At 39.5% G+C, this 25,421-nt stretch overlaps 2 protein-coding genes and 2 long non-coding RNA genes across 5 annotated transcripts; 3 read left to right on the forward strand and 1 right to left on the reverse strand.

Annotated features, from left to right (window-relative positions):
- Positions 1-588: 588 nt before the first annotated feature.
- LOC136351344 (uncharacterized) lies at positions 589-1,776 on the forward strand. The gene is made up of 2 exons (XR_010734360.1): positions 589-856; positions 1,405-1,776. It is a non-coding gene; the product is annotated as an uncharacterized lncRNA (long non-coding RNA).
- A 1,403-nt stretch (positions 1,777-3,179) lies between these two features.
- LOC4345488 (AP-4 complex subunit sigma) lies at positions 3,180-4,963 on the forward strand. The gene is made up of 4 exons (XM_015793119.3): positions 3,180-3,422; positions 3,638-3,724; positions 4,492-4,560; positions 4,660-4,963. Exons 1-4 carry the CDS (start codon positions 3,282-3,284, stop codon positions 4,792-4,794), a joined length of 432 nt encoding a protein of 143 aa, XP_015648605.1. The 5' UTR covers positions 3,180-3,281; the 3' UTR covers positions 4,795-4,963.
- A 10,051-nt stretch (positions 4,964-15,014) lies between these two features.
- LOC107281831 (uncharacterized) lies at positions 15,015-16,082 on the reverse strand. The gene is made up of 2 exons (XR_001547978.3): positions 15,855-16,082; positions 15,015-15,292 (listed from the first exon to the last, which is right to left on the reverse strand). It is a non-coding gene; the product is annotated as an uncharacterized lncRNA (long non-coding RNA).
- A 5,345-nt stretch (positions 16,083-21,427) lies between these two features.
- On the forward strand, positions 21,428-23,434 carry LOC4345492 (UPF0481 protein At3g47200). Of its 2 annotated transcripts, none has more exons than XM_015793438.3 (2): positions 21,428-21,689; positions 21,827-23,434. In XM_015793438.3, the coding sequence occupies exons 1-2, from the start codon at positions 21,605-21,607 to the stop codon at positions 23,248-23,250; spliced, it is 1,509 nt and encodes a 502-aa protein (XP_015648924.1). In that variant the 5' UTR covers positions 21,428-21,604; the 3' UTR covers positions 23,251-23,434. The 2 variants fall into 2 exon arrangements, with proteins under 2 accessions (XP_015648924.1, XP_015648925.1); XM_015793439.3 differs by having other exon boundaries at positions 21,460-21,693.
- Positions 23,435-25,421: the final 1,987 nt, after the last annotated feature.

Consider the following 25,421-nt stretch of genomic DNA (forward strand, 5'->3'; position numbering starts at 1 on the left):
CTTCACCGGTATTGACCCCTGGGCACAAGCTCGACTGCTTGGGCTTCAGATCGATCAGAGAACGTGTCTACATGGAGTCTGAACATCTTCATACACGTGCTTACTTGTCTTAATTTGTGGTTATTTTGTTGAGTTTTGCTTGCAGCATCTATTTTTAGGGTTAATTGGATTCATGTCATTATAAATTTTACAGTTTTAAAAAATGCCACTACTATTCATCTATTTGGAATAACTACTCTTTGAAATATGTCACTGTCTACCCTTTTAATATAATAAAATTTCTTTTTGGACCAAATTTTCCATGTCATCTTCCTCAATCTCCTTCTCTCTCTACTCCTCTTCTTCCCATCCCTCTTCGGATTTGGAGCTACACCCGGTTGGCTTGATTCAGTGGTGGCCGGCGGCCTTAGAACTACCGGCGACCAGACTGAAAGCAGCAGCTGCAACTAGCATCCTCCTCCCCTCCTCCGGCTGCAGCGAAGCACCGCGCAGGCGAGGCGAGGAGCGTGACGACCTCGGCTGCTCCAAGATCACCTTCCGCCGATATGTTCTTGTCTTCTTAAAGCTCGTTTTACATTGATTGTGCATAGGACTATCAGCAACAGATATGTGTTCTTTCATCCGTGCATTGTTTTCTCTTTTTTACTTCTTTATCTTTTTTTTCTCAAAATTGATTTGGGCGTGGCGTTTCGCGGCTCACACGATAACACGACACTGCGGCAGTACGATCTCACAGCGCCGGCAACATCACTTTGACTCCTTCGGGGCTGCTCGCCGGGCCTCTCCACCACGCTTACACCGGGAACTCAGATCCAGAAAGAGAATGGGAGGAGGGGATGGAGGAAAAAAGACTCAGGTAATTTGGTCCAAAAATAAATTTCAGTGTGTTGGAGGGGTATGTGGTGGCATTTCTTAAATATCTACTAAATGGCACGACTTCAAATAGTTAAATAGTAATGGCATATTTCAAAACTATAAAGGTTATAATGGCATGAATCTAATTAACCCATATCTTTATGGTAAAATGTATTCAGTGCACACACACTATTTGACCTTATCCAAACATCTTTCGTAAGCCGTCCGATCAGTTGTAATGGCTAAGATATGAACACGTGGATGTTGTACTGATCAAGTGATAGAGAAATGAGATCACTTGCCAGAAAAAGAGGACCACATGGTATCTGCTGGTTGTTACATAGATTCACGTGCATGCTACTGAGTCTAACATATAGTTACACTAATATATATTCTTTTTTAATAGAATCTTTGATGATGTATATCTCTTAAACTGTATATTTTTTTTAAATCCGTTTGAACCATCATACTCTACTCAAAATATATGACAAAACAAGTCTAATATTGAATATATTTAAATTATTTAACCTTTCTTCTTAACTATGTCAGAGGATGAACTCCTCTAGCGGGGGACCGTGAGACCCCCCCTCTCTTTGTGAGTTCGGCCGGGGGCAGCGGTTGAGATTCGAGGATCCCTGTGATGGATGAGAGAAAGAGAGGGGTCAGGCCCCTCGAAGACATAGAGACAAAAAAGGTTTATGCAAGTTCGGGCTGCTGAGAAGCGTAATACCCTACTCCTGTGCTTGGCTGAATCTGTGAAGATTGTAGATGCTTGAGATAGTGAATCTGAAGTGTGTGTTAGAAAATGGGCTCATCCTCTCCCTTAGTAGGCATGGACCTCCTTTTATACCTCAAGGGGTTACCACATGGGCCCAAGAACCTGTCTATGGGTGAAGGAGTACAATCTTTGCATTGAATGCATGTCTTGTTCCTTGACTTGGAAGTCACGTGCACGTCATCTCGGTCGTGGGACCGGTCAAATCGAACCGGCTGACATAGGGGACGCCCGTTTCATTCATCATTTAATGGGTGAAGACTTCTGGGTTCCTGTTTGCACCGGGAAATGGGAACCCTGCTTGACTAGAGCGGATGAACCAACTCCGGCTGGGAAAGCCTCTCATCATCATGACGTGACGGGGCATGGCAGGCTGCACACCGCCTGACACATGGTCAATGCGTAGGCGCACTACCCCAGTCCCATCAGTCATTCGACCGTTCATAGACTGGTTAGGCGCGCAGCACGCCGCATTAAATGCGGCGTGACACGCCCGTTCGGTCTGATTTAAATGCGGTTAGGTGGGCGGTGGGCGCGCCCACCCAACTCGCAGGAGTAGGCTGATGCGCCGAGGGGGTCGGGACGGCCCGACCCCCAAGCGAGGAGGGGTCGGCCGCCACTCCACCCTAGGCTCGACCCTACTCGGGGAAGTGCAACGTGGGTCTAAGGGCAGCCTCCTCCCTCCAATCTCGGTACCCCAAGCTGGAGAGGGGCAGCCGCCGCTCCACCCCAGGCCCGATCTCCCTGGAGGGGGGGCATGTGGGTTCGGGGGTAGCCTCCTCCCTGTAAAGATGATATCCCCAGGTCCATATCACCGATAAACTTCACTAGCAGTGTAGCTATTTTCAATAACGTGAAGAGTTACTTTTGTATAACAGTTACTTTCCTTATAGCAGTGTAGTTGCCGTGAAAACTTAATTCTATCTAGTAGTAGAGTTAGTTATTTATATATTATCTTTTTATAGTCACTTCCCTTTAGGAGTGTATTTATTATGAAGAGTTACTTATAAAAATTACTTTTCTCTAATAATGAAGTTATTTCTAATATCGTGAAGAGTTAATTTCTATATGATGCAAAATTTTTGTTTTCAAAAATAATATAGTGATTACTTTGAAAATATAATACATGTATTTACTTGAAAATCTTGTGTAAACTTTACTTGAAAATTTACTCCACATATTTTTTATTTGAATTCGGTCCTAATGTAATTACTTCTAATAGTACAAAGAGTTAATTCTAAGTTACTTTTAAATTTAATATATTTTCCTGTAATCTATTTTCTTTTTCTTTCTTTCTTTCTTTTTCTTTGTATATGTCGATCCCTTATTTAATATATTATCGCAGTAGGAGCCTCTCCTGCGGTTTCCCGTCAAAAAAATAACTTTTAAATTTAAGTAAATTACTTTTAAATTAATAAAATATCTGAATATACGAATTGTATTACGAACACCGTACCTAAAATAATTCCACCGTTAGAAATAGTAAAAAGGGCAAACGAAAAGAGGGTTGCCTTGTGTTGAAGACGAGTATGGGCAAGAAGAGTCAAACAGAAGACGGGAGAGAGAAAGAAAGAAAGAGCAGAGTGTCGAGAGGTTGAAGACGAAGCAGCCTTGGAACAGAGCGAAGGAAGAAGCGAGGAGAGGCGAGGCGATGGGGATCCGGTTCGTGCTGTTCGTGAACAAGCAGGGGCAGACGCGGCTGGCCCAGTACTACGAGCACCTCTCCATCGACGAGCGCCGCGCCCTCGAGGGCGAGATCGTCCGCAAGTGCCTCGCCCGCACCGACCAGCAGGTTTTGGTTAACCCCCCAATTCCCGATCCCCCCTCCGATTCCTCCTCGTTTTCTTGGATCCAATATTGCCCAGCGCGGAAACTTGGGCTCCGGATTGGTGGGTGGGGGAGCGGGGAAAGGAAGCCTCCTGTTCTTGGATCTGGATCTGTGCAGGTTCTTGGGTGTTCGTTCTCTTCCTCGTGATGATGTGATTTGTATGATCCGTGCGATTGCAGTGTTCGTTCGTGGAGCACCGGAACTACAAGGTGGTGTACCGGCGGTACGCTTCCCTCTTCTTCCTCGTCGGCGTCGACAACGACGAGGTATTGATTCCTCCGCCTTCCAATTTTCATTAGACAAAAGGCACCCTGCCTCCCTTTGTTGAACAATTCGGATGATTTACCAAATTTTGCCATTAAATTCCATTTTATGGCACCGAAATGCTCCTGCAGTTGCAGTTAGCTCATAGTTTCTGAACATGTCCTTGCTACTAAAAATGATATTACTACTTAGTAGTTGAGGGTTTGGGGTTGTTATCAGTTCTGAAGATATACGGTTTAATGGTTTCTATTAGGAACTAGAAATTTCACATGAGAAGTTTAATTTACTCAATAATCATGAAGTATCCCGCATCGCAACAGAGGCTTACATCTTGTTCATCTGTTTTCTTCTTTCGATGAATATATGCACAAGTCGGATTTGCTAATTGATAGTAATGTGAAAATGCATTATCATTGTCTTTGATGGAACTATAAGATATACGCTATTACTATTTATTTATCATTAGATAGAACTCTTTAGTAAGAAAATTTGTTATATTGGTGATTCTGTGTGGTAACACTATTTCATACTTACATCTCTGCATACGAATCTCAGTATCTCCATCTTATGCCTGTTGACTGCAGTTCATTGTTTGCTGCCTGGTTTCTCAATGAATTTTGTAGCAATTGCCGAAGTCAAATCTTCCTTCAACTTGTTTTGGTTGCAATTTGCATTGTAGTTTTCCTCTGGGATGTCAATCATAACTACAGCCTGCACCATGTTTTCCTTGATTCATATTAAAATGCCTCAATTTTCTTTTGTTTGGCAGAATGAGCTAGCTATTCTCGAATTCATTCATCTTTTTGTGGAAACTATGGACCGCCACTTCGGAAATGTGGTATTTTTCAGTAATCCCAACAATTATTTTTCTTGTGACTGTAAATACGCTCACATATATCACATGGGACAAGCTGATGGTAATTATCCTTTTGGCCAGTGTGAACTCGACATCATGTTCCATCTAGAGAAGGTGCACTTCATGCTGGAAGAGATGGTGATGAATGGCTGCATAGTAGAGACAAGTAAACAGAACATCTTAGCACCAATCCAGCTTATGGAGAAAACTTCTTAGAATAGCATTCTCTAACTATCTAGTTTTTAATCCTTTTGTCTCTGTGGTGCTTTATCTTTCATCTACTGGGGAGTATAAAAAATTTCTGTTTGCACATATTATTGATATGAGCTGACTGGAGATGATTATATGCTGAATACAAAGATGCGATGTACTTTTCTTCATGTTATTTCATTTTGATTTTTTACACATGATTTGTGAAGATTACAAAGCCACTGATTGTGAGATCATAATAAGTGCTACGGCTTAAATTGTCAGAGGGTGCAATTGATGTGAATCATGTTAACTCGAATTGATGTGTGCTCCAATTTGATCACCATTTTTTTACTCTAACTACTATACTTCATACGGAGTACTATAATGCTGTAGAACTGTTAAATTAGAGGGAGCATCTTGTCTAGGTAATTGAAGGGAAAAGGAACGTTTGGACTGTTGTAAGCAGGCATGATCCTATCTCTGACCATATAGATATCGTGATATCTAACTTTAGATGAGGTAGTGGGGCAAACAGAGGAAATGTGTAGATTGGGTCAACACTATCGACCATGATATAATTCCCAAATCTCACGAGGCTGCAATGTCATTTTCATCTTCCTGATCTTGATTGATGAACTACATTTATCCTAGCACGATCGGTTGTTGCCTGTTGTTTTCATCTATATTTCCATGTTCTTCCGCTGAATGTTACCTTCTTTCCACTGGTCAAGTACTTTTGACGACTTGTGCAGGCTCTATACGTGTTTAATCTTTTCATAATTCCACTCATTCCCAGTTAAGTTTGGGTATCACTCATTCCCAGTTAAGTTTGGGTAGCCTCAACCCTTTTTACAAAAGGGCCTTTCATCTATCTACGCTTGAGTCACAGGCTTTGCAATATATAAAGACAAAGCGAGGACACTTTAAAGGAAGTGAGTGATTGGTAGCGAAAATATAGTCACAGGCTTTGCAATATATAAAGACATGGCGAGGACACTTTAAAAGAAGTGAGTGATTGGTAGAGAAAATATATTCCGTATCCTTGGCAACTAAGTTGTAAATGGCTTATTAGATTGTTATCTTCAATAACTTTTTTTTTAGAATTAAACAGTACAACGCAGACACTTACAATAGCCAGCAAATCCTTATCCTCGAGATTGACAAAGTCTACACTTGAGTCATAGGCTTTGCAATATGTAAAGACACGGCGATGACACTTTAAAGGAAGTGAGTGATTGATAGCAAAAATATATTCCGTATCCTCGGCAACTAAGTTGTAAATGGCTTATTAGATTGTTATCATTAATGACTTTTTTTTAAGAATTACACCGTACCGAGGACACTTTAAAGGAAGTGAGTGATTGATAGCGAAAATATATTCTATATCCTCGGCAACTAAGTTGTAAATGGCTTACTAGATTGTTATATTTAACTAGAAAGGAAGCCCGCGCAGATGCGCGGGCATTTTATTTGTTGTTTTATGAAAATAATGATTAAAAAAAGTCACATTTCACTGTTTCTACCATATATATATTAATATATTTAAATGATAAGGATGTCTTCTAAATTAAAAAAAACACTTTGTTCCGGTTTCATATAAACTTCCCTATTGTCACTACAATTTATTATCACTTTCTAAAGTTGAGTACCTATTAATAAATGAAACTGCATATGTACGAATAAAATAAGTCTAATATATTATTAATACACTAAAAATATCCACTATACCTAAGTGTTTTTGTCTCACTTATTTCCAATTCCATATAAAAACATTCTAAAAATACCACTTGTACCAATTAATAGGATACATCTTAAAATTAAACATAAATGCCCCTATAAAGTGTGAAGCTCATTGTAGCCAGCAAGACTTTATTTCTTTGTGCCTTGAAACATGGGTCCTGCATTGATGTAGCTGTGCCCATCTAGACCAGTCTGGAGTATAATTTTAATGTCTAATTCACTATCATACCCTCATATAGTATTGCATCACTAAGTAGTAAGTTGGGCACTATTGGCGACGGTGGCCTCCACTAGGGCCGTCTCAATTCAGCTATATGTATGCCCGTACTAATTACGATATCGTAGCAAACTCTGTTATCGATGCTTGGTGCCCTTCAAGGAAGGACAAAGATGAAATGGAGATGATCAAAATATTTTTTTTTATTTTTTTATGCTATAGATAGAGTACTCACTTTTGAAAATAAGCGATTTTAATCATTCGATAGAATAAAAAAATTATAACTAAAGAGACATACCACCAGGATAATCTTCGTAGCACTATATTATTTTTATATTTTGACAAATATCTATAGCGTAGCAATTGGTTTATTTTCAACACCTATTTTTGATAATCATATGAGACACCTTTAAGAATTTCTTTTTCAAACTTGTATAATAACTAATTCGTAGGAGCATACTTTAGTCATGTCGGTGGGGTGTATGATATAAATCTATTAATTATGTTTGATATGTTGGAATTCCTCAATTATAAGAAAAATATATCATGAGTAGTTTATTTTACATATTATTTTATTGTTATCAAACTATTTGACCAGATAAACAAAATATACATATATAACCATATATCTCATGATAGATTAAAGGATTGTGTTATAGCAGGATCATTGGTTGAAATATTTTTTATAATATTTTTCACATCCATGTACCATCTGTGCTGCTCACTTCTCTAATAACAATTAAGTAGTTCTGGAAAATTTCAAAAAAACACTTTGAGATTAAAAAAATTAAAATTAAATCATATCTACTTAAAAAACTTTTCAAGTGATATTTGACACCCTAAAATATGATGCAAAATCATTTAAAAAATTATCATAACATTAATTACTATTTATCGGCTCTATGTGTCGTGATGTATTTAGTAGGACTATAATATAACTTTTATAATATGTCAATAGTTGATTTAGATAAAAGGAATACAACAAGATCCAATTAAATATATAATTTTAATTTTTTTTTGCGACGGCATATTTTTTTATGGTGCTTACGTTTTTTTTTTCTTTTGGCGAACCGTACATACGCAAGCTTTTCTGTTTTCCACAAAGTAGTACCTACTTTACGTACTTTTGCTTTTTTTTTTTCAGCCAACTGTTACATCTAAATTTCCTCTCGTGTATGTATATATCGGAGGAAGGTATTACACTTACATATCTAATCTAAAACAACGGTCTGGAAATCAACGTGTATGGATTTTCCTTTTCCATAGTACGAACAGTAAATACTTTTGCCTTTTTTTTCGGCCAACTGTTGGCATCTATATATTCTCATATATATGTAATCTAAAATAATGGTCTAGCAACTAAATTATAAGTGAAAATTAACTGTGTAGATCTAATCTAACGATCTAAAATAACGGGTCCACCAATATAAGTGAAAATCGATGTTAAGATTAGATAGTGCCACGTGGCGGTTTAGAAGCGTTTATATGAGTGCCACATGACGATTTAGAAGCGTTTGTAGGAAGTTTCATGGACTTTTAGTATAAAATAGATAGAAGATAGATAGATAGATAGATAGATAGATAGATAGATAGATAGATAGATAGATAGATAGATGACTTTTTTTAGAATTAAACAGTACAATACAAACACTTACAATAGCCGCTATCCTTCAGATTGACAAAGTCATCACAGGCGTCTTGCCCAGAACCTCAAGTGATACTTAGACTCTTGTAACCACTAGGCTACAGGCCCTTTCGCATCTTTAATGACTTTGTGACAATTTGAGAAGCACTGATGGTTTAGTCATTTTGTTTGTGAAGGTTGTTTTCCTTTGTCACCTAAAAACCTCTGAAATGTTGTATTTTTTATGCAAGAAATATTATCTTTTTATCTTGCAAAACAATGTTGATAATATTTTTTTTTGGAAAGGACAAAAAATTTCACGTGCACATAATTAAGAAATAATGGTAAAAATGTGCTCACCAAGCATGCACGTCATCACGGTTTTTGTCCCAAAAAATAAAAAGAAAAGAAGAAAAAAAATCATCCAATTCTGTGGCATGAAAAAGAAAAGAAGAAAAAATCGATCCAATCTCTCCCGTCGCACATATGAAAAGAAGCAACTCAGCAAGTTGTGACTAGATCAGAGAATGGGAGGGAAGGAGAGGATGAAAATGGAGCGGATTTAGACGGATAATAGCTCTATCATATCCTAAACTATTTCTTAAGTGGATACGGAGCGGGTACGGATGACGTGCGGATGTGGAGTGGATTATTTCGGACGTTGGATTCGGTGCGGAATCGGTGCGGACTCAATTCGAAAAAGGATAAAAAGTTATCGGATGTCAAGTTTGTATTCAGTCCATATAATAAGAGGGCAGCATTACAATTAGCCGCAATACGATAGCAAAACAACATCTGAACATGATCTCAGCTCTTTAGGAAAAACCAACCAAAACCCATCAATAATATAATTTTGCTTAATATAACACATCCAATAAATTATCAATAATATAAGTGTTCAGTTCAGTAGTTCAATGGTCACTGCGTTGCTTAAAATTTAAAAATATAAGTCATCACTGCCACACAGGCATACAGCACACACTGCACACAGGCATATAGGCACACTGCCACACAGGACACATTACAATAGTTCGGTAGTTCCATAGGCATACAGGAGCGGCCGACGCGTGTTGGGGAGAGCAAAAGACTGAGGAGGAGCGGCCGCCATGCTGGGTCACCGTCGCGCCGCCACTCTCAGACTCCTCGACCTCGTGACGGCTGAGGGCTGACGGCAGAGAGAGAGAGGGATCTGGGGGAGGAGTGAATTAGGTTAGGGTTATAATAGATGGGCTAGATGGGTCTGAAAGTTGTTGTGTGGCCTGAAAGTTGTGAATTATCCGCCAAACAGTACATCGGATAATCCGATTAAAATATCGGATAATCCGCATCCATCGGATATCATTGATACCATATCCGCATGACAAAATCCGCATCCGTATCCGGCCGGATACTAAAAACCCTTACCATATCCTTACATCGGACGGATTCGGAGCGGATCGGATAATATCCGCTCCGTTTATACCCCTAATATTTAGTGGCAATCGCAATTAGAGTTGAGATTCGTAATCTCTGCTACTTAAAAATTCCGTAGTGGTAGCGGTGACTCCAATCCTGATAGACACGCGTAATACTAAACGTAGGATCGTGAAATCCAATGGCTCAGATCGCTTCCGCAATGCTCTGATCCTGCCGAGTGCAGACGCGCACGCGTTCCCCTCTCTCCCGAGCGGTGCCTTTGATCCTTCTTCCTCCTCGATACCCTCCGTATCAACAGCGGTCACCGATCCATCGTCCAGACGCCGCCGCCTTCATCCTCCTTCCTCCCCATCCCCCATCCCCCAGCGCCCGCATTCCACCTCCCCCTGCGGACGGCTTCTCCACCGCGCCGGCGCCGGATCGGCGAGGCGGGAGCACGTGGCCGCGGGAAGAGCAGCAACCGGTCACCCCGCCGCCGCAGAACGAGGTCGCCTGGACGGCCGCCGCCGAGGCCTCCCGCTCCTCCATCATGTTCGGGTCAGCGGGCAGGCCGTGCTACATGTTCTATGCTTCACCGGCAATGGCGGCCAAGCAGGTACTCATCCATTGCTTCCCCCTTCCTCTTCTTTAACTGAATGAAAAATCCTTGCGTTTTTGGCGGTTGAGTAAGGTCGTGTGCATCGGTGAGTGCATCAAACCGCTGAATTCCATGTGTGATGAAAGGGGGAGGGATGTGAGCAGATTGGATTGTGATGATTTTTTAACAGCGTGCGTATAGATGAATTGGGGAGGGATGTGAGCTGATTGGATTGTGATGATTTTTCACCATGCATATCTGGGCATTGTGATGATTTTTCAACAGCGTACCTAGAGATTAGCTGTCAGGCTCTCAGGCAAAGCATAGTAATAACTTCATCTGCGTCTTCAGGATCATTGGCATGCATAACAACTGTGATTATGCATGATCTCAAAAAGGGGCAGTAAATTATTAATGATGAACTACTGCGGGACTATTCTCTCTTTTTTTCCCTGTTTTCCTTGAGTGATTGATATGAGAAGATATTATTTTTTCTGTTTTTTGCATATGCTGGAATTTAGAATAAAAACAATTGCTCTCGTTCATCACAAATCTTTATCTATTAAGATATCATGCTTCAGAATTTATCATGGTTTGGTTGTTAGAGGGGTTTCAGACTATTAATCCGTTAGCCATTCTAACGGGATAGAAGCACTACAATGTTGTGTAGTTGCCTGGAGAACATGACCTAAAATTGATAAAATGATGAGAAAATGAAGGGCATTTCCTTTATCCAGACCATCATCCCTTTATCTGAATAACTCTGGTTTTTTTAATTTTTTGAATCCATTCTTGACATTTGGTATGGTTTGTGGAGTTGTTCAGATAACAGGTCAAATCTGGACTCTGCTCTTCTTCTTTTTTTAAAAAAATGTAATAAGTTTGAAGTTCTGATGTTATATCCCCAATCCATGCATGTTGTGTTGCTTGCATCACTAGGCATCCTAGCATCATGGATTGAGTAACTACAATTTTGGTTGCGGCAAGTATTTCTGAAATAACCTATTACCCTGAATAGGATTTATCTGTACAATTTAATTAGGTAGCAAAGATACAGAATGCAGTCTACTACTACTAACTTGAAGGCCTGCACTTCTTAACCTGTACATTCTTGGATCTGCAAATCTTGCACTAATTTGCCTAAGGACACTCAAACAACATTATAATTTGTTGCACAACACCATGGACATTAAAACTGAATACTATTATAAGAATGGTATCTTGAATATTTTGTAGTATTGAAAACCACATTCTGAACATTAGTTCAAGTTCAGAAATCCGCATTCTTGCAATGTATCTTACCTATTTCAGTACATGCACCATGTTTTTTTTTTCATTTTCTGCAGTACAGTCTACTCATCTACTTTGCTGGTAGCTTTTGCATGTCATTATCCCCACATCATGATGTACGATTTTCAGTTTTAGGTGCCAGTTTTGGTGTGAAGAACTAAATTGAAACCGAACAATGATTTTCTAGAGTTGCGGTTAACTTCTAATCAAGTTAGTTCTGCAATGGATAACAATGGTGGCGGTTCAGCACCAACATCGTCCAAAAGATCATGTAATTGTTTCATCCATCCAGCCATGGTCATATCCATTACTCAATTGATATATTTTTGCTTCCTAATTTTACATACACTCTTCCTTTAGGTCCTTTTGTGAATATAACTAATGTGATTAATGCCAAGTTGACAAACAAGCGTGCCGCGCGGTTATCCCAAGTGAAATCAATGTTCCAAAAGACCGTGAGAACTGTCAACAGATCAACAAGAACTCTACATATAAGATTCAGAGAACCTCAACTATTGGATTTGGTATCATACTTATATTGGCTTTATTTTTTTAATATATGAGATATTTGTTTTAGGCTAACATCAGCATTCTGATTTTGCGGTGCAGGCTATGAAAATAACGCTTCTGTCATTAGGCATGTGCGGCTACCATGCACAGACAAAGCTGAACTGTCGTACGGTACACCCAACATGCATGAAGATGTTACTAATCCCAGTACGGCTGAACTAAAAAGGAAGTGTGCTAGAGAGAGGTACCCATTATTGACAAAAGAGCTAAAGGAAGATAGAAACAAGAAGAGACGTGATTCCAGAAAGCGGAGGAAGGATGAATCAATTGGTTTTTATAAATTAACACATCTATTGTTATCAAAATTTGGACTTTTTGAACACAACACCTTATTATTATTGAATTAATTCAACTCTTTCATATCATGGATCTCAAGATTCCACGACCAAAATGGCTACTCCTACATCCTCATCTGTTTCAGGTTGATGTGTAATATTTCACATGTAGAAATTTGTTAGGTGTTTTGTACCAAATACGTTCTAATCTATTTGGATATGAGCAGCCCCGCTTGGAGATATTACAAATGTACGTGTTGACTGCTTGCTTCTGGTAGTTTAACAAATTTTCACTCAATTTCTTTAAACTTAATAAAATTTCCCGTTGCAACGCACGGGCATCTTACTTGTATTTATTTAATCTGAATTTCGTGGTAGTACTTGGGTAGTACTGGGCTCATACTGTCCTTAGTAATGCTTCAGTCCTTGTGCTTGAAATTTGAGCTGTTATAGCTCTATTGCAATTGACCTGCGGTGATATGTATTGTCCTCACTGAATCATATTTTCTTGCGTCTACCTGAGTTTGAAGTAAGATAAATTTTGCAACAGGACACTTCGACTTCGTGGCTTTAGTCGTGGGGCACTGCCCGAACTCACTTTTGAGGAAAAACACTACATAAACATAAGGTGATTTGCCAATAGACACCGTGTTGATTAAAATAATAATTTTCGGTTGAAGAGGATTTGCCAATAGACACCGTGTTGATTAAAATAATAATTTTCGGTTGAAGAGGAGTGAGAAATCGTATGAAATATCAAAAATATACCCTTGGGCCCACATGTCAGTTTTCCTCTCTCTCTTCTAATCTCTCTCTATCTTCTCTCCCATAGGGGGAGTCGATCGCCGGGACGGAGGACGCGCGGCGAGGTTATATTACTGGCGGCGTCATGGTAGGCACGGCAGCACATGGTCCCGTCGTCGAAGACAGTGACGGTGAACACGGTGGCGCCGTCCTAGCGGAAGACGAGGAGGTCCCCGTCGCGCAGGTCGTGGGCGCGGGCGAACCGCAGCCAGCCACGGCCCAGGTACACGCCGCCGTCCCCGTCGCCGTCGCCACGTCGGCGACCACCTTCACGTCCCACATGCGGCCGCGCCGCTGCCCCGCGCCAGCGACCCGCAGCTTCGTGTCCCGGAGCTCCCGCTCCTCCGCTTCGCCACGTCTTTGCCGTCCTAGCAGAAGACGAGGAGGTCCCCGTCGCGCAGGTCGTGGGCGCGGGCGAACCGCAGCCAGCCACGACCCAGGTACACGCCGCCGTCCCCATCGCCGTCGCCACGTCGGCGACCACCTTCACGTCCCACATGCGGCCGCGCCGCCACCCCACGCCGGCGACCCACAGCTTCGCGTCCCGGTGCTCCCGCTCCTCCGCTTCGCCATGTCCTTGCCGTCCTCCGCTGCTCCCGCCGCAAGCCCGCGGCGGCCGCTCCTACCGTCCTCGCCGTCCTCCGCCCCGGCGACCGATGCCCCCTCTGGGAGAGAAGATAGAGAGAAGAGAGATAGGAGAGCTGACGTGTTGGCCCAAAGGCATTTTTGGTATTTCACGTGATTTCTCTCTCCTCTTCAACCAGAAATTATTATTCTAATAGGTGCGGTGTCCATTGACAAATTACCATATTTATGGAGTGTTTTCCTCTAAAAATGAGTTCAGGCGGTATCCCACGGCTAACTCCACGAAGTCGAAGCGTCCTGTAGCAAAATTTACCTCGAAGTACACACTTATTATCACTAAAAATGCACCTGGCTACCTTGCAGATCATGCACTTTTCTGGTCAGTCTTTTCTAAGGTTGTTCGGTACAAACATATATATTTAGTGAATTTATTTTGTTGCCACAGTTTATAGGGATAATTGAAACTATTGTTTAGATGCTGTGTTGGGTACTCCAAGTTCTCAACACTCACCTCTCCTTTTCCACGCGCACGCTTTTTAAACTGCTAAACAGTGTGATTTTTGCAAAAAAAATTTATATACAAAAATTGCTTTAAAAAATCATATTATCATTTTCTTTAAAAAAATAGCTAATAATTAATTAATCACGCGCTAATTGATCACTTCGTTTTTCGTGCGCACTGTTTGAAGTTAGGAACTGCATCTGAACACAGCCTAAACAATTCTTTCACCATCTGATCGATGTCATCTCGATCCGAGCATCACCCCACAGCAACAGCCACTTTCATTTTTTTAAAGTTCTATTAAAACACTATATAAATAATATTATTTATCTCTTCTTCACCGGTAGTAATATACCGGTAATAGATATTATCACCAGATTTTAATTCTTCGCCACTCTCACAGAGCTTGCTACCGGATAGGAAAAGAGCATTTAATGCTTCTTACCGGCAGCTAAAAAGTAACATTGTTGATGCCCTTACTGATCGATGCCAATCTCGATCCTACACAGTTTCCGAACATCGCGGCTGGATACGTATACAAAAGAAGTAACGTAAACAAGTATCTCTCTGTTTCTTTTTGTTTGATGCCGGTTAGTTCAAAATTACACTAATCAATACTATTTATTTGAAAACAGAGGTAGTAATAAACATGGTGAATATTTGTTTCTCATTGTTTATTTGTTTCTCATTATTCCATATCGATCGAGCTTACACACATATTTAATGGACTAACCATATTGTTGATCCTAATCGGTGCCTCCATTATTTATTCCCGCGTGCATGCATTTGCCGTCGTTGACACATCACGGCTTGGCCGATGTTGCGGCCGACGATGATCGTTTGCAGATACGTAAAACTCGGCAGATCTTTGTTACGCTCGACGGCGGGACGCTAGGCTTTTCCTCCGTGACATCTGCGTGGCCTGTCGATTGCTCCATCACGCATGCGAATGGAAACAGTTAATTAATGTACGTAGGAGTATGTGTTACTTCAAAAAAAAATCCAATATATATAAAAAAATATATACTAAACCAGAAAACGTTCAAAGTAATTCCTCCTCGATAAATTTAAATCTGAGGCAATTATTATATTTTAAATAGAGAAAGTATGTAGACATAGCTAGCTATACTTAATTAAGGCTTTGTTTCGCAATGAAGGTCTTGGGCACATGCAAAAATGGAGGGACTCGTAACCATATGATTAATTAAGTATTAGCTTATCAAAATTAGAAGAAAAAATTAATATTTTTTAAAAATAGTTTTTTTATATACATAACTTTTTAAAAAAATTATCGTTTAATAGTTCGAGAAACATGCAAGTAGAAATAAGAGAGTAGAGGTTAAAAAGGGGAGGGCCAAACACACGCTAGAAGAAAGAACCGCAACTCCAAATGTTCAAAGAGATGTAGTGGTTAGTTTCTCCACATGATATTTCACAAAACATATACAGATGGAACTGGTAATTAACACTGATGTTATTCTTACCGGCGGCAGTGTTCGTGGGCATCGGAACCAACTGGCGGGCGAATGCCGAAGGCAGCAGAGCTTGCTGCTGGCTACTCAGGACCAGCAGGATTGCAAGGCTAAACAGCAAGTACTTGGCAGAAGGAGAACCCATATTTGCTTGTGTAGTCAATTAGTGCGCGCGCAGTAGCTACGAGTATAACTAATTTGCAATTGCAAGATAGCAAGAGATATGCTGAATGTTTTGATGCAGTTGCAGTCGATCATCGAGCCAATTATAGTCAGGCAGGCCTACGCCTCTTTGTATTACTCAGGCGGCGTTTTTAGTGATAAGGATGAAGTCAAGTCGTCGTCGACTGGGTGTGTGCTTCCGAGAAGCAACGTCGGTAAAGCAGGAAGTACAAGCCAGCAGGCTAAAAAACAATTTCTGCTATATCATCACGTTCCTAGAGAGAATCTATAATTGAGGAGAGAGAGAGCACAACAGATATATATCCTTTCGATTAAAAAAATTGTAGGAATATGAGTCCAGATAATTATTTGTTTGTCCAAATTGATCTTTGCAAATTAGTTTTTTTTTAAACGGAGGATGAGATATTTGTTTCTAGTTTTTTGAATTGTTGGTAGTAGGGTGGACACACTTTTTATTACTGTCAGTCAATTTTTAGATTTTTTTTCTGAAAAATAAAGAGGAATCTATTCCCAACCCAAAATCCGATTAGCAATCTTGAGGTTGTAATTTTGATGATGGATTATGTTGAACGGTCCCACATTTGTTGTTGAAGGATAAAAAAACAATGTATAAGAGAGAAAGCCCTTACCTTATTGGTTAGCTTTTAAGGTAGAAAAGATATTTTAAGATTTTACAATTGGCATTAGGTCTTATCTAGTTTAACATCTTTGTCCTAAGGGACATAGTGAAGTTCTAATAGACCATAGGTGCTGCGGTACCAATATACCTTAGATACTTGTCATAAGTGACATCCGTTGGAATAACGCTATTAGCCCTTTAGAAGAAGATGCTTTGGAAGTGCTTTTTATTTTCAACGAGAAAGGTAGCCCGCGCATTCGCGTGGGCATGTATTATAGTTTGTGTTTCAAACTCTATAACGACGGAATATAAGTTGTAGAACATTTCCGGAATATAAATCAGAAAAGAATTTTGCATAGATGCACAGGCATCTTATTTGTTATTAAAAAAAGAATGCTAAAAGGAATCATACATCACTATATATATAATCACTATATATATAGTGTAAGAGAATTTAGATCATCCTACAATAAAAAAAGGAATATATTTACCATAAAATAGATGGTAGATTTTAATATACTACTAATGTGATAAGAATGTCTCTTAGATTTAAATAAAAATCCCTTTATCCTGGTCATATATAAACTGGTTGTTTGTCATCACTACTTACTATAATTGTTTTAAGAGTTAGATGACTTTTAATAAATGAATCTGTATTAGCACCACTTAAACAAATGATACATTATTAATACACTAAAAAATTCATCTACACAACATAACCCGGTGTTCATCACTTTTTTCAATCATATGTACAATTAGTATAAATATATCATATCTACCGAATAATATGATAACACCATTAAAAATAAACATGAATGCCTCTCTAATGGATGAAGTATGTAATGGCTTAAAACATATAGGTCCCGCATTTCGATGTAGCCATGCCCCTAAAAACCATCATACAATACAATTTCAACACTTAGTACACTATTGGTACACTTACAAATGATTATATTGGTAACTATGTCACTTTAGTTACATTGCCTATGATGGTCTTTCACAGACACCACCTTAACTCAACCATGTAGATGCCCATACAATATATATGACAGCGTAGCAAGTACTGCACCCTGCATTAAATGTCAAAGAGGGATAGAAAGAAGGAGGAGGTGATGAAAACAATTTTTTTCAAAAAAATTTGAGTCGATTTTTGGTAGAGAATAGACAAAATGTGTATATGAAGTTAGTAATAAGTACTTATCAAATTTTAATGGAATACATACAATATCATATTTTTCAAATGAGTGGGGTTAATCATTCGACACTACTTAAAAAAATATAGCTAAAGAGATGTACTACCACGAAAATCTGTAAAACACCGTATCATTATTTATATTTTGATAAAGATTTATACTTTAGCGCCAAATTTGTTTCCACCATATGTTATTTATAATTATATGAGACTCATTTAATAATTCTAAGAATGTACTTATTTTCACAAACTTATTTACACTAACCAATTCGCTAGAGTGCATTTATAGTTGGGTTCTGTGGTGTATAACATTCGTCAATTATATACCCAGTATATTAGAATTTCTATCAACTACAAAAAATATAATATAAGTAGTTTTATGCGTATTTTATTGGATTATTCATGTTTTGCCAATACTACTTGGCAAAGATAATACATACTTCTCGTGATGAATTAAGAGTTGTATTCTAGCAAAATAACTGTCTAAAATCTTATTTATTTTTTTTTCACATCTATCTATCATGTATGCTTCTCACTCCTCAAATAACAATCAAAAAGTTTTGAAAAATTTCAGATACCTTTAGAATCTCAATATCACCCAAAATAAACCTAAAAAGATCCACTTAAAAACCAAAGCTAAATTCTATTGTTTTATTATCACTGGCTAAAATTTAATTTATGTTTTCTCATCAATCTATTAATTGTGCTTCTCACACCTCAAATAAGAAAAGTTTTGAAAAATTCCTAATACTTTGAGAATCTCAATCTCTTCCAAAATTAAATAAACCTAAATAGATGTACTCAAAAAACAATGCTATAGGTTTTGTTATTTTAATTTTTTACATATGTAGATTCAAATTAACGTTGTATATTTGTCACGTGATATTTGACACCATAAAATACGATATGAAATTATTTGGAACATTATTATCGCATTAACTATTACATGTTGGCGTCATTTGTCATGATATATTTATCACTACAATAAGTTTACGATTAAGTTTAGCTGTGCATATTTGTGTAGTATTATTTATAATAAAATCGTAGATTAAAGGATGTTGACAACAAATCAGTGCTGACGCTGATGATTTTTCATGATTAGAATTTCTTTCCGATACTACTATGTACGTGTGCATGTTTTCTTTTTATTTTTTTGGCTTTATCTTTTTTCGATCATATATGGTGTAGGTATTTAAGTTTTTTTCCCCGAGTAGGAGACGATCGTACGACGTAAGCAAGTTATGTTTTTTTCCGGGATAGAGATTAGCAGCACGGAAATTTTAAGAGCTCTAATCCAATGTTTAAAATAGTGGGTCCACTAATTTAAGTGAAAATTAAAGGTTGGATGGTTTTCTTTTTCTACTCTAAATTTTTAGGATTTCTCTAATTTTATTAGAGCATCACGTGACAATGTTGGAGTGTTTAATAGACTTTTAGTGTATAATAGATTTTTAGTGTTTCTCTAATTTATTTGAGAGAAAGTTTAATGTACTTTTTTTATATAATAGATAGATTTAGAAGATGGTTTAAAAGAACATTGATAGGATATTTATTATAGATCTTAATTTAACTAAATATATTTATATGTGTGAAGTAATATATTTTATCTTTATATAGTAGAAAATCATATTTTAAATACCGTTGATTTTTATGAATGTATGTTTTTTCTGTCATTTTTATGTACATGTATATGTTTTTTTTCCAGCGAAGATTAGGAAAGTTTTGTTTTCAATTATGTACAACGTTTGTACGTATGGAAAGAAAGCAGTGGCATTTGTAACGTATAAACTCAAACTCATACGTACATGAGGATATTATTTTTTAATAATAGATCTAATCTAATAGTGTAAAATAACAGGTCTATCAATTTAAGTGAAAATGAACGGTGAGATTAGATTGTACCATGTGGCGACTTAGGAGCGTTTGTAGGAGTGCCACGTGACGGCTTAAGAGCGTTTGTAGGAAGTTTAATGGACTTTTAGTATATAATAGATAGATATATTTTGGGTTTTTTTTTCCTTGCTCGGAGAGTGGGACAGCAACTCCTTGCACCAAATTACCAGCACACCTTATGATTAACAAAACTCTATTGTGGTATCAGATTTTATCGTGTCCACATCCAAATTACCAGCACCGCTTATAATTAACAAAACTGTCCAAATCATACTTTTTGGCTGTGTTTAGTGTCTGAAATGGGGAGAAATTTGGAGAAATTTGGTAGTTTAAAAAAAAAAGTTGAGAGTTAATGTTAGTAGAAAAGTTTTGGATGTGATATGATGTGATAAAAAGTTGAGAGTTTGGATAAAATTTAGTGTGAACTAAACAGGGTATGTTGGATATATATGCTCAATGGCGTGGAATCGTGGATCCGGAGCATTTGATAATGCGTCCAGAGTAGCATGGACACACAGCTAAGGCCGCACGTGGTCTGTCGCGCATGGAATGCCAAGACAAGAGTCGTCAAGTCGTCGCGTCGGGCCATGCAACGGCCCAATCGAAACGATATGCTCCCTCCGTAAAAAAAATAGTAGTCAAATTCATAGTACATACATCCATCCAGTGTATTAGATTGGTTTTTTATTGGATGGAGGGAGTATATATTTACAAATAAAAAGTATCTGTGAATAAATTTTTATATATGTGTTTTTAGCGTTTTAAAAGTAAAAACTGAAAAATAAATTTTGATGAGAAAAACCTTAAAATCAGTTTCAAAATTAAGGTGGAAAATTTAAATTTTAGCTGATAAACATGAAAAAAAGGTCACGTTCAAATAGTTTTGGGTGCAATTGGAAAAGATGCATGTGTACTGTTTGGCATGTCATAAACTTGTCGTATCCATATGCAAATGTAGCAGTAGGAAGCACACGGGAGCTTTCCCGGTCTCCAATAGTGCAATGTGCTGTTTTGGTTCAACTCAAGCCATCGGGTTGGCCTTTGCAAATACTGCATGCAATGTACGGCGTCGCTAAGTTTTCAGAGAACATTGGACCATTCTTAATTTCTTATTATTTAAAAATTTAATGTGTATATGTAAAATTATTTGCTAAGATTATATTTTATTTTATAAAAAACAAGTCAAAAAAAGAATAATATTTATACAAATTTTCTTAATAAGATAAATGATTAAATGTTATGTGAAAGTCAATGACGTCACATATTTTAAAACAAGGTAATATAGTGTTGCTAATTGGTACACTTTTATTTTGTTTTTTTTAAAACTAGCTAGTTGGTGCTTTTTTCTTGAAGGGGAGCTACTCGGTACTTTTGGTAGTACAGGCCATGTGGTTCGCAATATCATAACGATCTGCTATAGCTGTTGATGATTGGAGGGCCACTTCTTTTTTTTTTTCGACCGCGCGTGCTCAGTCGTACTAGAACCAAATCACACTCTATTTGTTACTCCATACTCCCTCCGTCCGTTGTACAATATAAATTATTATAACATTTTTTACATTTATATTGATGTAAGATTCATTAACATGTGAGAAATGATAAAATTTCTTACATTGTGAAACGGATAAGTTAGTAAGTAATTTCTTCCCTCCTAATTTAAGCTCTAGAATGATATGTTCATGAGTCATCATCTCATCTTATATGAGTCATGACCGCATGCCATATATGGCTGCCTCGATACTCGATCGCTAGCTCATCTGCCGCAGTGCAAGCCGTGGTGTTCATCCGTCGTCAGACCTGTTACCAGATCTGGACTTCCCTGAGATATTGATTACTACTCTTGTCGTCCGGGACCGATTGAGTTCATCAGACACCATGTTTCGTCCGGAAATTCTGCGGTTGAGCGTGGAAATGACGGGTTTGTCGAATTCCGCGGACTCTGCTCCGGCTTCACCCAACAGTACGTACGTTTCTCAGATTCACGTTGTTCGAGAAACTCATCCATATTTGGTTATAGTTAATTTTATTTTCCCCTCGAGATTTAGTTTCTTATTATTTCCATTTGTGATTAATTTAACTAGTAATTGTTTGATCCAGATGGAACTGAACCGCCGATGATGAGGACGAACGGCGGGGAGCAGATGGGTGGCAGTGAGGCGGCGCACATTCGCATCGACGAAATCATCCGACGTCTCGACGCCGCGGAGAAAGAAGCACAAGCACAAGTCGTGGAGGCAAGGCGCGAGATCTTCCGCGTCCCGGGGAGGCATCGGCTGGCCGACGAGGACGCTTACCAGCCGAGCTTGTTCTCGGTTGGGCCTTACCACCGCCACGGCACGGAGGAGATGGGCAGGAACGAGCTCACCAAGGTTCGGTTGATGAAGCTCCAACTCGGCGCCGACGCCGATCAGGCGGCGTCGCTGCAGAGAGAGTGCCTGCTGTCCATGGCGTCGCTGGAGCAGGAGGCGAGGCGCTGCTACGACGGCGATGTCGCCATGGATTCGGGGGAATTCTGCATGATGCTGCTGGTGGACGGGGCCTTCCTGATCGCGATGCTCACCGCGTTTGGCATCCAGGAACAGGATGACGCGCCTGCTAATAAAGAAGAAGAAGAGGATTCTGGACCGGGCACTGGCAGCAGGACGCAGAAGAGGGTGCTCGTCGACGGGTTTCTCGACTTGGTGCTGCTGGAGAATCAGATCCCGTTCTTCGTTGTGCACAGCATCTTCGGCTTGCTCGTCGATCATGCTGGTACAACTCTAGCCAAAACGGCCTGGAATGCGGTGAGGAACTTCATGCAACACATCCCAACGGCTTCCAACGCCGACGACGTCAAGGAGGACTGCAAGCATCTGGTCGACCTGTGCCACACCTACCTGAGGCCAGCCGGGTGGCAGCAGGCAGCGGCGGCGGGTGGTGGTCACATCCAGCGGTTCAGGACGGCGACGGAGTACAGTGAATCGGGCGTCCGGTTCAGGGTCAGGTCAGATTCAGAGCCTGCCCCTCGTTTCGGGCTCCTCGACGTGGACTTCTCGTGGGGCGTGGTGACCATGTCGCGCCACGTGATCGACGAGAAGATGAGCTGCGTGTTCCGCAACGTGCTGGCGTTCGAGCAGGACAGCGGCGCCGGCGTGGAGCGCGACGCGTACGTGACGGCGTACGTGGTGTTCATGTCGCAGCTGCTGGGGAGCGCTGGGGACGTGGCGGTGCTGTCCCGGTCGGGCGTCATGGAGCACTCGCTCGGGAACGACGGCGACGCGTGCGCCCTGTTCCGGGGGCTCGCGAGGGGCCTCGCCTTCGACACCGACGGCGATCACTACCTGCGAGGGGTGGGGCTGGAGCTCAACAGGCACCACGGACGCCGCCTCAACCGCTGGCTCGCGTGGGTGGCGCGCCGCCACTTCGACAACCCGTGGCTCATATTGGCCTGGCTCGCCGCCGCCGTCCTCCTCCTCTGCACGCTCGTGCAGACGGTGTTCGCGGTGATGTCCTACAGGCCAAGTGCAAAACTCAACTCCTAGCTAGTTAGCTATACTCTAACCGGCCCTGTCGGTCCGTCCTGTGATTCAATTTGCTGGGCAATTAATTACTGCTTGCGTTTTGTTATATATGTTCTTGTTGTCTCCAATTTCATAATTGATCTTAGCCTAACACGATCACCTTCTTGCTTATGTGGAATTTGATATAATACTGACTGTTTTGAGATGCCATGTAGCCGGATTTCACTTCTTCTTTCGCTTATAGATTTGCCATGGAGGGTGGAGTTTACCAATACGAACATCTTCCAACGCCTAATATCGATTGCCTCTCGCTTATGATTTTATAGTTGGCGATATGATAGAAAAATTAGCGTAACATCTAAATCAAGAAGCCTCTCGTTTTAATCTTATCGCACGACGCACCTCAAAGCCATTCGACCACGCACATACACAAAGCAAGAGCCGCTGAGGGAAAAAAAACTGCTACATCTACACATGCATGTCCTTTTTTATTCCTTCTTATTAAATTTTCTCATAAATTACTTATCCGATTTATGAGAAAATTTTCTCATATATATATATATATATATTACTTTCATATTTGAATAAATTACTTCTTATACATTCATAATGCTCTAAGTTGCTTACTTTTATTATTGTTTTTAGTCAATTTCATAATTTGTGCTAAGTAAGTTTAATTTCTTGATAAACTTATGTTTTTATCCATACAACGGATTTACTTCTAATGTTGTAACAACTTACTTCCATTTTGTGCAAAGTTACTTTTATGATTTATGTAAATTATTTTTTGACTTTATGTAACTTACTTTCATAAATGTATTTACTTGAAAATCTTCTGTACACATTGCTTGTGAATTTACTCGACATATTTTCTTGCTACAACTCACTTATATTATAATTACTTCTAATGTAATAGAGAGTTATTTCTATTGCATATCTGAGTTACTTCTACAATTTAAATAAATTACTTTTAAATTAATAAAATGTTTGAATATATTCCGCATGGATCTCGTTTTGTCACAAATTTTGAGTAGAATATATGATGTAAATAGATTTTAAAAAGTAATATGTGATTTAAAATATATAAGCCATTAAAAACCTGGTTGGTACAGCTCCAACTCTTAAATTTAGCTTCAGGAGTTAGGTCTGAAGTGGAGTTGTGGAGCTGCCTAAACCCAGCTCCACACAACTCCAGTTCATTTTGTGAGAGAGCTCCGCACAGCTCCGCTTCCATTTTGGGTGGAGCTGAAACTGTTTGGTTGAGAGCTGAAGCTGAGCCAAACAGATCCTAAATAGAGATTTATATGATCTGAATCTGTGCTGGTTCTTGGGTGTTCGTTCTCTTCCTCGTGATGATGTGATTTGTATGATTCGTGCGGTTGCAGTGTTCGTTCGTGGAGCACCGGAACTACAAGGTGGTGTACCGGCGGTACGCTTCCCTCTTCTTCCTCGTCGGCGTCGACAACGATGAGGTATTGATTCCTCCGCCTCGCAATTTTCTTTAGACGATGGCTGAATGTCAATTTTGTCAGACAAAAGGCACCCTCCCTCCCCTATGTTAAGAATTCTGATGATTTACCAAATTCAACTAAAAATATCCTCAAGATGTCCTTGCTACTAAAAATGAAATTTCCACTTAGTAGTTGAGGGTTTGGGGTTATTATCAGTTCTGAAGATATACGATTTAATGGTTTATATTAGAAACTAGGAATTTCACATGAGAAGTTTAATTTCCTCAAGAATCATGAAGTATCCTGCATAGCAAACAGAGGCTTAGATCTTGTTCATCTGTTTTCTTCCATCGATGAACGTACTCGGATTTGATAGTAATGTGTAAATGTATTATCGTTGTCTTTGATGGTACTATAAGATATTACTAATGATTTATCCTTAGATGGAACTATAAGGTACAAGGTATTACTTTTGATTTATCCTTAGAATGATTTATCCCAGCACGATCGGTTGTTGCCTGTTGTTTTCATCCATGTTTCCATCTTCTGCTGAATGTTACCTTCTTTCCACCACTTGAGCACTGTTGTCAACTCGTGCAGGCTCTATACGTCTACAATCTTTTCCCAATTCCACTCATTCCCAGTTAGGAATCCAAATCCTTTAAAATTCCTCCAAAACGAAAAGGCCCTAAGTTTGGGTAGCCTCAGCCCTTTTTACAACAGGGCCTTCGATCTATCTAC

The sequence above is a fragment of the Oryza sativa genome, chromosome 8 (assembly GCF_034140825.1).
Source record: "Oryza sativa Japonica Group chromosome 8, ASM3414082v1".
NCBI lineage: Eukaryota > Viridiplantae > Streptophyta > Magnoliopsida > Poales > Poaceae > Oryza > Oryza sativa.

Excerpts from the sequence above, each read along its gene's own strand:
- LOC4345492 (XM_015793438.3), top strand. The coding sequence starts at position 21,605 with ATGTTTCGTCCGGAAATTCTGCGGTTGAGCGTGGAAATGACGGGTTTG. Across the intron at positions 21,690-21,826 it reads TGCTCCGGCTTCACCCAACA|ATGGAACTGAACCGCCGATG; the intron begins GTACGTACGTTT and ends TGTTTGATCCAG.
- LOC4345488 (XM_015793119.3), top strand. The coding sequence starts at position 3,282 with ATGGGGATCCGGTTCGTGCTGTTCGTGAACAAGCAGGGGCAGACGCGG. Across the intron at positions 3,725-4,491 it reads TCGGCGTCGACAACGACGAG|AATGAGCTAGCTATTCTCGA; the intron begins GTATTGATTCCT and ends TTTGTTTGGCAG. Across the intron at positions 4,561-4,659 it reads ACCGCCACTTCGGAAATGTG|TGTGAACTCGACATCATGTT; the intron begins GTATTTTTCAGT and ends CCTTTTGGCCAG.